The 16,234-nt window shown below is 33.8% G+C and overlaps 2 protein-coding genes across 5 annotated transcripts in view; both read left to right on the top strand.

Moving 5' to 3' along the window:
- LOC111058304 (insulin-degrading enzyme) overlaps positions 1–14,613 on the top strand; it is a 48,842-nt gene extending 34,229 nt beyond the window's left edge. For 3 of the 4 annotated variants that reach the window (XM_039426911.1, XM_039426912.1, XM_039426913.1), the window contains exons 13-21: positions 4,856–5,000; positions 6,458–6,568; positions 7,418–7,538; positions 8,129–8,220; positions 8,989–9,100; positions 10,023–10,180; positions 11,760–11,894; positions 12,944–13,156; positions 14,007–14,611. In XM_039426911.1, coding sequence (XP_039282845.1) covers positions 4,856–5,000; positions 6,458–6,568; positions 7,418–7,538; positions 8,129–8,220; positions 8,989–9,048 — 529 coding nt within the window. In that variant the 3' untranslated portion in view covers positions 9,049–9,100; positions 10,023–10,180; positions 11,760–11,894; positions 12,944–13,156; positions 14,007–14,611. Of the gene's footprint in view, positions 1–4,855; positions 5,001–6,457; positions 6,569–7,417; positions 7,539–8,128; positions 8,221–8,988; positions 9,101–10,022; positions 10,181–11,759; positions 11,895–12,943; positions 13,157–14,006 lie in introns of all 4 variants that reach the window. The other variant, XM_039426910.1, reaches the window with a different exon arrangement.
- On the top strand, positions 9,290–14,255 carry LOC120350821 (insulin-degrading enzyme-like). Its single transcript, XM_039425708.1, has 5 exons — positions 9,290–9,341; positions 10,023–10,180; positions 11,760–11,894; positions 12,944–13,156; positions 14,007–14,255. Exons 1-5 carry the CDS (start codon positions 9,290–9,292, stop codon positions 14,253–14,255), a joined length of 807 nt encoding a protein of 268 aa, XP_039281642.1.
- Positions 14,614–16,234: the final 1,621 nt, after the last annotated feature.

Here is a 16,234-nt window from a genome sequence, read left to right on the forward strand (position 1 = left end):
TATAGAAATAGAATAGAAATCTTTATTTGTCATAAGGGCCATGCCCTATACAAAGAGTTGCACACGAACATCAATAACAAATACATAAATTACAAAAATATCAAAAACAGAGCAGACTAGAAAGAAAAATTAATAATCACAGAAGCACCATTTGTAACATCAACACAATAAAGACTATAACGAACAGAATAAATGATCTAGGATCAATAGCATCATCAGGTAACGATGCTACTTGTACACTAAAAAATGGCACATTGCAAATTTATCAATTATGGCTCACCAGAGCATAAATCTTCTTCTATATAATGATTCCACAGTGTATGAATAAATATCTAATATTTTTTGCCTTGAGAAATTTGAAAGTAAAACTATAATCTTATCTCTATCGTCCTCAATATTATATACATAGGTCGCAATGTACCGTTCTCTTACATCCTGATATACTCCACAGCTTAATAGAAAATGGCTCAAAGACTCATTCTGAGTGTTGCAAGATGGGCAGGCTTTATTGATGTCAAGTAATATCTTCTACTACCAAAGTTGAGTATAGTTCCCAAGACAGGAATTCTTAGCTGAGCCACGCATCACATTAATCAGAATCCTACATGACAATTCTGACATTTCTGAATTAGGGTTTATTCTCCAATACATGCTACAGCTGTGCGATGCGAACGCATGATGGGCATCTTCATTCCTAATATGTTTCCTATAATCATCCAATAAACGCTTGTAGTTGTTTGTGAGATCAACCCTACAAAAACCATTATTTCCCCAGACTTGACCATAGTTCAATGTGTGAAGCCAAGATTTCACGTGGGTAACCCAATTTCGTTTCCCAAACTCAGCTTCCAGAAGAACTCTATAACAAACGTACGGGTACCTAGACTCACACATATTTAAAATTTTTATGAGCCATGATAGTCAACTTGAATTATATAGAATTTTAAATGAGGTCGACCAATTCCCAACCTAACTGCCCATCCTGGTGAAGCCCGCCCCAGTAACAGTACTCTTCTATAAAAGAACAATTTAGCCTTCTCTAATGCTTCTTCTATGCCCTGAGCCCAAATTTCAGCTCCGTAGAGCGTAGCTGGAATCACGATAGATTCGTATAACTTTGCCTTAGTCTCCCAAGTATCAGATTTGAGCTTTGATAAGGTATTCATAAGTGCAGCGGTCTCTACTTTAGATTTATTTAATGCTCTACTACACATATTTTTGAAACCACCTGATGACTGAAAAACTACTCCCAGATAATTATATTCCTTCCAAAAAAACAATTTCCCCCCCCCTGACATGCAATACTCCCCATTTTACTAAGACGTCACTTGTGGAATGGCATTACTTTTGTCTTATGATAGTTTTATCTTTAGCCCCAGTGATTCGCTAAATTCGAACAAACAACAAACTTTATTTCTAGTATCTGGAATACTGTCTGCAAAAATGACGATATCGTTTGCATATTGCAGCATTAAAATATCATGATCTCTTCAAAGACGCAGGCCACTCAATCCACTCTGTCTAAAACACGATTCCATGTCCGATTTGTACAATGCAAATAAGAGTGAACTCAAAGAGTCCCCCTGCAAAACCCCCTTTGTCACCTGTATGGGTTGTGATAACACTTCACAATGATCCTCTTCCTGAACCTCAATACTAAAGCAAGCTTTCGAATATAATTCTTGTAAGACTCAAAATATTTCTACTCGCACCTAACGATCCCAGCTTATTCCATAGCCCTATATGAGGAACAGAGTCAAACGCGGACTCATAATCCACGTAAACGGCACAAACTTTTTGCTTTTATTTATTAAATAATACTTAATAAGATGTTCATTACGAAAATGTTGTCTAAGCAGCTTCGATTTTTTCTGAACCCAGACTGCCTCTCTTCTAGTATGCCACAGAAATCAACCCAATGAGTCAGTCTTCTACATAATAATTTAGTAAAAATTTTCAAAATTCTATTTATAATTGCAATAGTTCTATAATTTTTTGGATCCGATAAACTACCTTTTTGTGCAATAGAAACATTTTCACGAACGCCCATGACCCCTGAACCGTTTCTGTGTCCAGTATACGATTGAAAATGTAGGTGATGAAATCTTTCCATTCATCGGGCAAAAACCTGAAAAATTCATAAGGAATACCGTCGGGACCCGGAGATTTACCCTTTGTTGTATTTTTCAGAATGCAATCTAACTCTTCTACAGTAACTGGTCTATCAAGGAAGGGGTGTCTAGTGTCTGCGAATATCAGTTTGGGTAGAGATAACTCTGGTACCTTATATTTTTCCCGGAAAAATAAAACCCACTTCAACAAGCCAATTGGATTTAATACGCCTTTACGTCTGAAGGAACGGACTACACGCAAAAATCCATTAGTATTATTTACGTTTCTGAAATTTTTTTTAATTTTTTCCGTATAAGAGCTTTTCGCCAGTTCAATTGTTTTTTTACAATTAAGTTTTGCCTGTAGGAAATCATTACTTCAAACTTTACTGGATCAAAGTTCTCTTTTTTAAAGGATCGATAAGTCTTTCGTAATTTTTTTTTCAATTGTTTGCATTGCCCATCATACCACGGCTTATCAGTTAAGTTATCCCTTCTCTTCACCCCCCTTACCATATTTAATCTCTCAGCTCCGTCAGTAATTGATTGCAACAAGCAGTCAGATAACTGTTTGACCGTACAATCGGCAGGAGAGAAAATTCTTTCCGACAAAAGAGATAAAAGAAAGGTATACTCTGCTTTAACGATATCTTCCCAACGAAAACACTTATTATATTTAATCTCTCTCACACTGATTAACGGCACTGAGCTTCTTAACTGTATATTTGATAAAACAATAATAGGCAGATGATGTGACGTTAATACAAAATCAGAAATAAACATATCTGTTACCATTTCTAATCCTTCCACATTGGTCCATATCATGTCTACAAGGCTGTTCCCGTTTGCGCCATGGAATGTAAACTTAGCTGGCGAATCACTGATAGACCTACCATTCAGAACACAGAGGCCGTTATTCTCCATTAATGAAACTAAGCTGTATGCATGCTTCGAAATAATGAGATCCAATGTAATGCGTTTCACTTTGAAAGAAGTTTGCACAAACATGACCTCATCAAAGCCCTGATTTAAATCTCCTATCCTGACATTGAAATCTCCTCTAAAAACTACAGGGAGAGAGAGAAACAAGCTCTCGCACTTGGAAAAACAATCTTGCAACATTAAGAGGGAACTCTCAATTGTTTGAGGCCTTAAATACACAAAACAAATAATAAGCTCAACCTTATTAATAACTATTTTTACAATCATAACACTATCATCGGCTTCAATTAGAGTAGATTGAAATTTATTTTTAATAAAAATTGCCATACCACCACGAGGCCTACCCCTATTATTTAATTTCTTTGCTGGTTGTGAAAAGCATCCATAATCATTTAAATAATTTAAGTTCAATTCCGAGCTAGTAACCCATGTTTCACATAAACAAATAACACAAAAATTTCTCACAAACCTCAACTGTGAAGAGTCAAACTCACAAAAGTTTTTTATTCCATGCATATTCCAGAACATTGCATTAAAACAGTTCACTGCTCCGTCCTTTGACGGCAATTTTGCGCTACCTCTCCCCAATAGCTATGGTTTATTGACTTGTCTTCCAGCAACTCTGGCGCTCTGATGCGTCGAACCATTCTGCAGCCTTTTACAGTTATATATGAGGAGGAACAACAGGCTTATGCCCAAAACTGTCCCTTTTCAAATTTATACTACAGTCCATATCAAAATCTAGGCTAAACTCCTATCACTCATCAAAATAACAATTTATTCACACTTCAAAAAACAAACACATCATCAAATATTACAAATAGATATACTATGAATTCGATTTAGAATGATATACTATGTTTGCTACAATATTTGTTAATATGCTATTTACTATTCTACACTAACAGCATCTAGTTACTATTTTGGACTTTCTGAAGTAGATATGTTTTCTAAAAAAAAGAGAAATAAATGTAAATATGTTTTTCTTGCTGAATTTTTCTTCTCGTGAGATCAGCTGAATGATCCCACACATGCACTCGTTCACTCACTTCCATTACGGTATCGACAGACGACAAAATCTCTAGCTGTTTTTCCAAGGACGTATTTATCCTTTTAATGTCCTTCAGCGAGTTATCCCAGGTTTGAGACCTAGTGCAATCGAATCTTCATATCATGAACCTACTTTGTTCCAAATTTCGTGAGAATCGTTAAAGCCGTTTTCGAGATCCGGTCACATACAGAAATGTATAAACATTTAAACAGATATTGCTCGTTTAATAGTATAGGATAACACTGAAAAATGTGATATTTAATAGTTTAGATTATTTTTCGATTTTCAATGTATTAATTTATTTCATTTTTGTATGATTCATCAGTATCTTTAAATTGGAATATCTTTAAAACAGATTGAGAAACTGATGTGCGAATTTCGTTATTGATTTTCTCTTGCGATTCTGTATTAAAATTATGTATCACATGAACACCTTCCCATTCAACAAAAATGGCGAACCAAAATTTTGAAGCCACAGAAAAGTTATTTTTTTCAATTCGAATAGGACCCCCAATCAAACCTATTGTCCAATTTTATCCTTGTAACAGAAATTGTAAGCCGTTGCCATACATATGCCTCACTCTGTATACTACCTTAGAGAAAAGATTGAATAGTATTATGCTATCTCCTCTATATGATAATACTTATATCAGTTTTTAAGCGAATGTGATCTTTAAATAGTAACTATTTTATTTTTCTCAGATTATTTTTTAATATTTGTTCAGTTCTTATTTATGAAACTGTTTTCCAGCTCGATGGTATACCTGGATCCATTGAATACAAATATGACAAGCATGTTTGTTGTTCTACTAAAGGATGCCTTGAACGAGTATGCATATTCTGCTGATCTAGCTGGTCTCAAATGGGACCTTACAAGCACCAAGTATGGATTGGAGGTAAGTGCTACTCATCTTATTTATCAATAGTCCATTCAACGAATGAACTATAGAGGGAAAACTTTGCTAAACAATGTAATATTACATTTTTTCTCAATTAAAATTGAATCTTCAATTCGATATTCAAAATATTAATAAAACTTGATAGCAAATATCGTTGTAATCGATATACGGACTTAACTTTTCATAGGGAATTTATCATATATACTAGTGTTGAACATTCCACTGAATCACTGTAACAAATTTATATTTCTGAATTAACAGATAATTCTGAAAAACATAAAGTGTAAATAAATTTAAAATAACTTAAATTCTCAATAAAAATAAAGTTTTATTGAGAATAATAAATTGTAATAGTTGCAAATTTATAATTTTGGATGTTGGCATTGATGACGTTTTTAAGGTGTGTCCTTTGAGAGAGCAAGTCATTGTCTGCCTCAGAAAAAATGGCTGCTGGCTGAAATAGAATCGTTTTTGTCCTGTTGAAAATTTTCTGTTTAAGTGAAGTCTAAAATGTTTTATTTGAGATCTGAATAATTTTATCATTTTCTAAATGTGTGTTGAATGTATCTTATAATTTTGAAGTCTGTAGCCAAACAAATGAATTCAAATATGCATAGATAAGTATTTTAGCTTGTAAGATTCTATGTTTAAGTGTCATATGGTTTTATTCAGTAAATTTTGTTGTAAATTGCACAAGTATTATGAAAATTATAAGTTGATTTGCTCTGAAATGAATCTCTTATTCATAAGCTTATTTGGAACCGATGACTAGGTGAATGAATAGGTGATAGGTGAATGCTATCCAACCTATTAGGATAAATATTGGTAGCACGTCAACAATTTTTGACACCACAGTTCTATTTAGAGTAGTAAGGAGGTAAACATATCAGAAGTCCCCACCCCCTCCCCCTGTGCTATGAGGGTGGGGGTGGTTCAAAGGTATCATTTTTTTGTTTCTCACATATAATTCGAAATCTATGCATCTTACGGACATGACTATTCTATACAATATTGAAGCTTACACAATTTCCTACAATATTGATCTCATAACTTTTTGTGTTATGTTATAGTTTTCGAAATATCCGTTCATTGCCTGGACTACGAGCATTTATATTTTTTAGAAATTTTACAACTACTTTGCTAACTTTCCTCAGGCTCGTGTAATTGTGGTAGAATAACGTATCTGAAAATACTTCATCTTTATAGGTTACTCTTTTATCAGTCAACAATTTATTCCCAGTTATATTTTTTATAGTTATTTCGCCGCTATGCTACTTCTATAAGCGAAACATATTGTATTGAGAGAATGTTACATGTGCTTAAAAATAGGCCTGCAGTATAGATTGGTGACTTTATTTTATCAGAAAAAATTATATTCCTATAAGTGCACAATTGATAATGAATTAACAGTTCTTATTTGCAATAAAATTACACTTGACCTGTTTTTATTTCAGCTGGTTATTGGTGGATACAATCATAAACAACATGTGCTTCTTGAGAAGGTCATTGACAAGATGACAAATTTCACTATTGATCCCAAGAGATTTGAAATCTTGAAAGAAAATGTAAGTTGATCAACCTGTGAATATCTCATTTTATGTTCTGGAAGGAACTATCTGGTAGAAACTTCTGAAAAAAACATTCGATATTTAACTTAATTCAATTGATAACCTACAATCTACACATCCATATCCAAGATGAACTTATTTTTATTCGAGTGGCGATTTGAATCCTGTCGGAGTCAAACATTTTTGCTGGGAATTTTCAACTTCAATGAAGATTATCAATGTTAACAAATTAATAAAAAATCATTATTCTATTTTTGAATATCTTTCAGTTAATTTTTGAATTTGTCAATTTTGTAGGATAATACATGGAATTTTCAGCATGGAACTATAAAACTATAATTCAATCTTTTTCTGTGTTTTTCGCAGACCCTAGCGGAGCACGGGTTACACCTGCTCGGGTTACAATAAGTCAACTATATCAATTTTATTGCAAAATAATTTTAAGTAGTGTTATTCATTGTTTTTGGACTAAATATAGTTTGAACATCACTTTGTACTAATAGCAGCACTATTGAAATTCTCAAATAATTATTAGTTTTCCTTCTTGGTGTAGAATAATCATCAATTGATCAATAACAATACCGTAAGCCTTTGTTCATCCTCGTTAAATTCAGAATCTCTATGCAAAATTTTATTTTCATCAGTTCAGTAGTTCAGACGTGATGATGCGTCATTCGTGTATTTCCTATCCTGTACATTTATAAGCCAATTCTTTTCTTTATCATATTATAAATTACAAAGTTGAAATGTGAGGGTTACTGGGAAACTTTACGTTCATTTTTCAAAAGTCTCTAGCTCATGATTTTGGACTTTTTTGTTGTAACAACGATGTTTTTTCTTTTGTAGTTCATACGTTCACTGAAAAATTTTGAAGCAGAGCAGCCATACCAGCATGCAGTGTATTACTTGACTGTTTTACTGTCCGAGCACGCGTGGACTGTTGACCAGTTACTGGCTGCAGCTCATGGTAAACTAACATGTATTTCATTTTATTGTACAGTCAAACTCCTTATTTTATTAATGTGTAAAATTAATTAATTAAAATTTGAATATTTTGAACTCATAATAGGCTGTAATATATAGAATTTCACACTATGATCAAACTTATGAAAACTTTCCTACAAAAATAAGTCCTGAAACGCTCTGCTTTGCGAATATCGTGAAAGCTTGCACCTTTTACTTACAATTTCATTATTTTGTGACAGAACAAAATATTGTGTAAGCCTGATAAGAGTTTGTTAGTCTTATAGAATATGCAGCGATAATCATTGTTGTAATGAGATAATTAACAAAATATGCAAAATCGTAAATTTTCAAGTTTGAATGTAATCAATTTGATAATTAAATGTTAAACCAGTATTTTTATCAATTCATCTTTCAAGGAAGTCAACTTTCAAGTCAGAATACCAAGTCTCCTGATAGTTTGCAATGTAGTCGAATCTAATAAATGAGGATTTTTATTCTCGCTGAACCTGTGTACGAAATTCATTTTTAAAATAATTTATTGCTCAGAGAAATAAGATGAAAACTCACATAACCAATACTGTTCTTTTAAAGAAATGACTGTTGAGAAAGTTGCCGAATTCATACCTCAGTTACTGTCAAAAGTCTACATAGTCAGCCTCGTTCATGGAAACACCACCAAGCAGGTAAGTTTTGTATTTGTCTTGATTATGATCATTCTCTTTGTTCACAATAATTACATCTAATTTTCACATTTTGCTCGAAATTATCCGAATCTATACTTCAAGTTTGTTATTACGTGTGCCAATTAGAGTTTATTTTAGAAACTTGTACTCCAAGATATTTTTTCTTGTTATTTGCTTGGTTTTTCTGGTGGAGAGCATTTTATTCTTACGATGAATTAACTTGAATTTGTTTGTTGAACGTGCTTATTTCATTAGTTACTAGCTGGCCCGGCGAACTTCGTACCGCCAAAATAGTTAATGCATCTCATGACAAACTTTAGCTGGATGAGGAGGCGCGATGCGGCATTTTGCATCCAGGTTATTGGTTTGAATGGAAGAACTCACACACACTGAATCGGGAATGGCGTGGAACGGTGTGATAAGGCAATCTCCATAAGATCAACACTTTGTATCACCAAGCGGCATTATGACGCAACAGCCAAGCGGCTGTTGGATGACGCAATGATTATAACAGCTGATTTCTATTTCTGTGTGTGGCCAGCTCAAAAATCTTCTCCCATAAGGATTACAAGCAAACTTTGAAGGACCGTAGGAAAGAGTCCTGAAGTCGGATTATAAATTTGATAGGCGATAAACCTAGTCCTGAACATAACGAACATAACTAAAAAATTCATCAAATTCGGTGCACACATAAAAAAGTTATTGAATGTCAAAATTTGAGGCTCGATTTTTATTTATATAGATAATTTCTTATTTGATTGTTTGCAGAGGGCTCTGGAAATGATCGGCCGTGTGGAGGAGGCACTGAATAGGAGTGTGGGCTTATGACCATTACTGCCCTGCCAGCTGTTGCGAAATAGAGAAATACAGCTGGCAGATGGTAAGTTACTTCTCTCTTTCTCTAGAAATTTTATTCAAATGAAGGCAGACTCCTACATATCAGTATCAGTGAACGTTTCCGCTACAACGAGAAAGTAATTGCCATAAGTTGTAATGATTCAAGTGGGAATAGCCCCATTAGAACTCATGAGGAGCATAATATGTTCACTAACTCCGATACTCATATAATATGGGAATCCGCCCTAAAGCTCCAATTATAAGTGAGAGCAGAGATCACACAAGTAATCATAAATATAATAATCATAAACTAGTAGTTCTGTGAACAGTAGACCTCGCGTAGTTATAAACCACAGCCTCCCTGTATTCTGGCCATCAGAGTAAATCCTGTCTGTATGTCGTGTCGGCGAGATATCGGTGTGAAAACGGCTAATGGCTGTTAGGATTGGTGTATAAAAAAATGCAAACATCAAAAGCTAATCTCCTTCAAGACATACTGGCAACAGGTCAGCCCGAGTTCAAAGCAGAGAAAGGTCGATAGACAATAATATGTTATTTTAGTTATTAATTGCATGCAAACAATAGTTCATTAAATAGTGCATAAAAATTGCATTCAATGAGGCTTGCAATTAATAGTTCACACAGCAGCTGATTTTTCACCAAGTTACATTGAGATATTGCATTGCATGCGTCATGGCATGCAATTTATAATCCACTCGACAGCTGATTTATGATGAATAATTCTATAGTCTGATTTTTACTCTAATATGTTGCTTTTTATGTCCATCGTTAAAATATACCGTAGGTTAATTACTGATCATAACGAATAATGTAAAAACGTATAATGTAATAACGTATGAATAATGTAAAAACTATAAATAAGGAATTAAACTGAAAATGATTTGAATGCGGCTTGGTTTCTCATCGTTCTCTTATTATAATTAAGTTGCCATGTATTTTTGCAGGTGCTAACTACATAATGCAGATTGAAAACAGTTACCATAAGAGCTCTTGCGTGGAGACGTACTACCAATGCAGCCTGCAGTCGACCGAGTCCAATGTGCTGGCTGAACTGTTTGCTCAGATCATTTCAGTGTCAGCCAACAACACTCTGCGTACTCAAGTAAGTCAACTTATACAAATATGCAAATTACTTTTTGTGTAGTTGAGAAGTTGATATTGTGCTCATTATTCATATTAAATGAAAATACCAAGAAATTGTCAAAAACCACAGATTTATTGATACTTGGAAAGACCGGTTTCGGTTGTTACACTATTGTCAATCTGATAAAAAGAGTTTATCAGAGATTGACAACGGTGTGACAACCGAAACCGGTCTTTCTAAAGGGCAGGTCACACCGAGCTCGCGTCCGCGGCGGTAGCAAAGTAAAAAAACTCGCCTTCCATGTTATTAAGTTGTGCAGGTCACACCGAGCTCGCTACCGCGGAGGTAGTACCTCGGCGGTAGTTTCACTTCGCGAGCCAGGCGAACTTTTGAAACGTCTCCTAGTGGGAGTACCGCTAACGGTAGTGAGCTCGGTCTGACGTGGCCAATCTAATAACATGGAAAGCGAACTCCAGAACTTCGCCATCGGTAGCGCATGCGCAGAATACCGAGACTCACACGTGACAATGAGTCATTTGCATGCCTACAGCGACGCAACATTTTGTGTTGCAGTCGGAATTGAGCTATTGTCATTTGCATTGTCTTCCGTTGTTGTATTGTCATTTTCGTTGTTCATCATTTTATTTAAATTATTTAATTATATTTCTTTAATCTTCATCTATTCTTAATCAACTATTGCTTCAATGGAGAACCTAATTGAAGAAGTGAGGAAACGACCCATAATATGGGATTTCAGAAACGACAATTATAAAGAGGCGAAGTACAGCACTCTGGTTGCCGGCCTTCCCCCACTTCTAGAGAACCAGCCTCATCAAAACAAGAACAAAACCAAACTACCGCTGGCGGACGTTTTTTGGTGTGAACTGCTTCCAGAAAAACTACCTCCGCGGGAGCGAGCTCGCTACCGTTAGCAGACGTTGGTGTGACGACCGCTTAAGTATCAATAAATCTGTGGTTTTTGACAATTTCTTAGTATTTTTATTTAATGCAAATTACTTTTGTAAAATATACTAACTTATGCATTACAAATACAGTATACTTATTGCAAAAGTATAACCAACATCTTTTACTTCTATAAACTATTTCATAGATTTGACAACACTCAATTGTTGAGTAAGTTACAGCAGTCATTAAGTCCTGTTGATTTATGTTTTGGTCCGAACCAAATAAAATTCGTTAATTGTAAATTTGCACGGCCTTCGATTAGTTTGCGAATTTCTTTCAATATATGAAGAAGATTGTTCATACAATAATTGATTATATAACGCTAATTTGAAATTGAAAACTACGTTTAAGTATTGGATAATGCGCTCATGAGTGTGCTCAATGGTATGAGATGATAACATGAACAAACAACTTTGAGGGATTCGAACGCACGACTCTTCCGGCAACTCGTTCGACTAAACTCTCTTAAATTGTTTGCCTTACAGCTCACTACATCTATTGCGAACCCACCATGTGTATAATTTGTTGATCTATCTATTTTATTGTTCATAGGCACCTGCTGTAAAATCTATTTAGGTTGAGCGGGACCAATTATGTAATGCATTTTATTGAATCAAATGCTTGATTTCAGGAGCAGTTGGGCTATATTGTTTGGAGTGGTGTGAGACGAGCAAGTGGAGTGCAAGGCATCCGGTTCATAGTGCAGTCGGAACGCCACCCAGCCTATGTGGACAGCAGAATTGAAGCATTCCTTGTATCTGCTGGGGTAATTAAAATTAGACCTTTCAATTATTCCACCAAAATAGATTAGGTCCAATGGAAATATTAGTAGATCAAATCTCTGAAAGAAACCGATCAGTAATAATACCAAATGACATGATCAGTGATCATTTATTTGACAGTTTCACTCAAAGAATTTCCTTCTGATATTTAGTTGTTCGGTCAATATTTGCAGTAGTAGAAGTCCTTAGTTCTATTTATAAAGCTTTCATTGGATATTCGATTTAATTATTATGATCATTATAATATCTATTGTATTGATAACTTGTATTTTATTGCTTAAAAAAATTAGTTATGATCATTTAGTTGTGATTTATTTAGTTATGATCATTATAATATTTATTGTATTGATAACTTATTTTCATATTGGCTAAAAACATTTTATCATCTCAAGAGTTTTGCTCTAAACGAATCACTCTTATTGCTTTTAATAATTTTAGCATTATCGATATTTTATTCTTGACTTATTGAGGCGTAGGAGTGATCATCCATAATGAACTCTCGAGTCTTGGGAAAAATGACACTTTTTCTACAGAGTGGAAGATATACCTATAATAATAATATATAATAAGTAATTGAATTTTCTACTGTAGCTACTATAGTACTGAAGCCCGATCATGATAAAAATAAATTTATCTCATGATATAAAACAACACTCACAATACATTGAACACAAATCAATACAATAATTCTCATAATATTGTTTGATTCTATTATTATTATTATCATTATTACTATGACAGCACTATACAGTGTAAATAATGTTATTTATATGTTTGTTTTCTTCCCTCACGCCATACGCATATATATATATATATAATACTTTATATTTTATATAAGCTCAGTCTCACAACACATTTTATACAATATGGGTCGACTCAAATTACTTTGATTGCAGTCGGTACTTCATGACAACCTGAATACTCATGACGACAGGAAACCTCAGTCACAAAGAGTGTTGATGACATATTTTCTTATTCTAAGCATTGTTTTAATGATTGTCGTTCTAAATTTTGTTCACAATTTGCTTTTTAGGAAGATCTACGTAGAATGGATCAAGAAGAGTTCGACAGACACAAAGAAGCATTGGCAGCTCAACGGTTAGAGAAACCGAAAAAACTCATCGTCCAAACAGGCCGCTACTGGAGTGAAATCGCGATGCAGCAGTACAACTTTGATAGAGCTAACATCGAAGTTGACTATCTACGCAACAAAGTAACAAAAGACGATGTTATCAAATTTTACGACGTGAGTAAAATTTTTACACTCATTTAAAAGTATAACATGCATTCCATCGACTAACAACTCAAAGCTCAATTTTATAATTGAATGGCCAATCTACTCTTTAGTAAGCGTAATTTTCATTTTACTGTGATGTTTATTTCATAAATTTCAAAGTTTCATGATGTTTCAACCGGCTAAGTTCTCAATTTTATAAGCTTATTATATCGTTTTAAGTATTGAAACTGTAATTTTGTTTCTTACTAAAACAATTCACCTTAGATTGAAACATCTGGTAGGAAATATTGATTTTAATATTTTATGTAGTCAATAAAACAATTAGTTAATAACTAGTCTATAAAAATATTCAATTATGCAAGTGTCATATTCAATAACAAATAAAAGTAAAAGTATCAATACGATGATAATTTCGTTGTCAATAATCGCGCTATGAAATTATTCTTTTCAAGTATAGTCAAGATAAAACAGTATGTAAAATGTGCCTAGTTCCAAAAATAGTCTTTCCCAATAAACTCGGTGAAAAGGTCAGTCCCATCATTTAGTTTTTCGTACAGTTATTATCTTTTTAATTAGCTGATGAATAACAATTATTTTATTCAAATTCATCGTCTCCTTCCGTCTTGATGAGTCTGGTTTCAAATAAACGTGATCTCTCTTTATTGTATAGAATGTCAATGTGATTCATATTTTTTCCAAAATCTTAATTTTATAGGAACCTGTTTTCAAGTGAAATCTTACCTATTCTGACTGAGACTGACAACTTCTAATACATGATATGCAATCATGATAAATTCTTGAAACACTATTGAAATTTTATAGACTGGTTGTAATGAATGATTTTTTTTGCATTTTTCAGGAACTGCTAAGTGCAAACTCATCAAAAAGGCACAAGCTGGCAATTCACGTGTTATCTAAGGCGGAAGGCGGTGCTGGTACAATCGAAGATGGCGAGAAAACAGCTTCAAATGGTGACGGACAGACTGATCCGAATGCTGAGATCATAGAGGATTTGATTGAATTCAAGAGCAGTCAGTGCTTGTTCCCGCTGGTGCAGCCGTTCCTGCAAGTGGGACTCCGATTCCGCTCCACCAAAGCAAAGCTCTGACAAATTAGACACATTGCCAAACCAGTCGGTGTAAAACCAGCTTGGCTTTACTGGACTGGCATTAGCTCACTACTCATATTCTTTTTCATGCGACCTGTTCGATAGTTTGAAATTATTATACTTATCATTATCAGATAAGTGCTGTCCTATTTGAAAGCACAATGCTATCAGATCTTACTATAATTTACCATTGTTTATTCATAGTAATTATTTTAGGTTCGAATTGGATTTTGTGTTGAAAGTTTTTGAGTTTCATTTAATGGCTTGATATTGTAGGTAATATATATTTGATATATTTCAATTTACACTCAAATATATTGGATGGCTTGATGAATTACATTCTATTTGAATTCAGAGACCATTTGACTTCTATTCTTTTTCTAACCACCCAAACTAAATTCTGACTACATTAGAACTAAATATAGCTTTTAGTCTTTACAAAATGTTGAGTATTCTAGCATAAAGCCACACTGTTATTGGTAAAGATAGTGGTATCATTCGTTACATAGTAGTTACTCTCTAACCTGCAGTGATCCCTTCAAACCCCCGATTCATTTCCGTTGAGGCAGTAGTCTCCTCAGCTTTAATGTAGGGGATGTGAAATTTCCAATCTTGCAACAAGTTTCAACTTGGCGGTTCCACACCTTTTACAGGGGGGTTAGAAATGCGCACTTTTGCTATGTTTGCCTTCTAACTAGTCTCAATAATTAAGTTGCAGAGTGAAAAAAATATGTTCCAGACATTACCTTAAAATGTCTTTGTCAAATTATCAATTGTTGCAAAATCCATAATTTCACATCACACATTAAAGCTGCTATAACAATGAAAAGAAAACATGAAATGATACATCAAATTAAAGAGAATATAATGCTCTACAAACTTATAATAAGCATTCATTTTTACTATATTATTAGAGATTTATTATCCTATCCCTGAAAGAGCAAAAAATTATATAAAACATCTATTTTAACAATTTTACACTTTCAAGAGAGAATATCTCGAAACTGTTGGAGATACCACAAAACTCCACTGAACAAAAATTGTAGAAAATTTATCAGGCTTCATGTTGCAACAATTGATCATTTGACAATGATATTTGAAGGAGTTGTCTGGAGCACGATATTTGGCTTTGCAGCTCAATTGAGACTAGCTTCTCTATGCCCTCTGTAAAAGGTGTGAAACAATTTAAAGCTGCTATAACAATGAAAGCTATAACCATTATAACCACTGCCTGGACTATTAGAGCCGTTGGCCATTTTTAACACTTGAGGGTCGTTTACATTAGTCATGTTTACTTGAATTCAAGTTTTGTTAAAATGAATGTTTTTGCAAACTTCAAGTCAACTTTACAAGAACATTGAATCCACTATACCAATATATCCCTTTTTCAAGTTTTGTTTTTTCAAGTTGACTTTTGGATTCAACTGGCATCCTTGAAGGTACAATCCAACCTAAAAATAGGAAAATCAGATAGAAACCTTTGTCAGTCAATGTAGAATGTATAAAAACAACTAAATATAAAAGTATGATGCAAGAAAGGCATGAGAAGTAAGAAGAAAAATTTGAGATTAATTAGATTTTTTATCTCATATTTATATACTTTTGAGGTTATGAAATATTGAATTCAAATTTTCAAAAACACCCATTAAACTCAAACGTTAAAAAAATTCTAGTAAACTTGACTATTGTAAACCCTACTTTGCTGTTTTCTCGCCGACACGACAGGAAAGAATTGTCAATACGCCAATCCTTTCAGCCAATCACAGGCTACCTGTTCTGTCGTGTAGGCTAGAGTAAAAACGGCCGTTTTTGAGATCCGTTAAGCTGCGTTTACACCAAAGTTATTAACAATATGTTATTAACTTAATCGTTATAGATTCTATTAGATTGAACGGAACTTGACAAACACATAATATGTTCATCTATACAAATCTATAAGGATTTAGCTATTAACATTTTGTTAATAAATTTGGTGTAAA

The sequence above is a fragment of the Nilaparvata lugens genome, chromosome 4, assembly GCF_014356525.2.
Source record: "Nilaparvata lugens isolate BPH chromosome 4, ASM1435652v1, whole genome shotgun sequence".
In the NCBI taxonomy this organism is placed as follows: Eukaryota; Metazoa; Arthropoda; class Insecta; order Hemiptera; family Delphacidae; genus Nilaparvata; species Nilaparvata lugens.

Bases quoted from the DNA above. Each gene is read 5' to 3' on its own strand.
- LOC120350821 (XM_039425708.1), top strand. From the start codon at position 9,290: ATGGGAATCCGCCCTAAAGCTCCAATTATAAGTGAGAGCAGAGATCAC. The intron at 10,181-11,759 runs GTAAGTCAACTT...GCTTGATTTCAG, and splicing joins ACAACACTCTGCGTACTCAA to GAGCAGTTGGGCTATATTGT. The intron at 11,895-12,943 runs GTAATTAAAATT...TTTGCTTTTTAG, and splicing joins CATTCCTTGTATCTGCTGGG to GAAGATCTACGTAGAATGGA.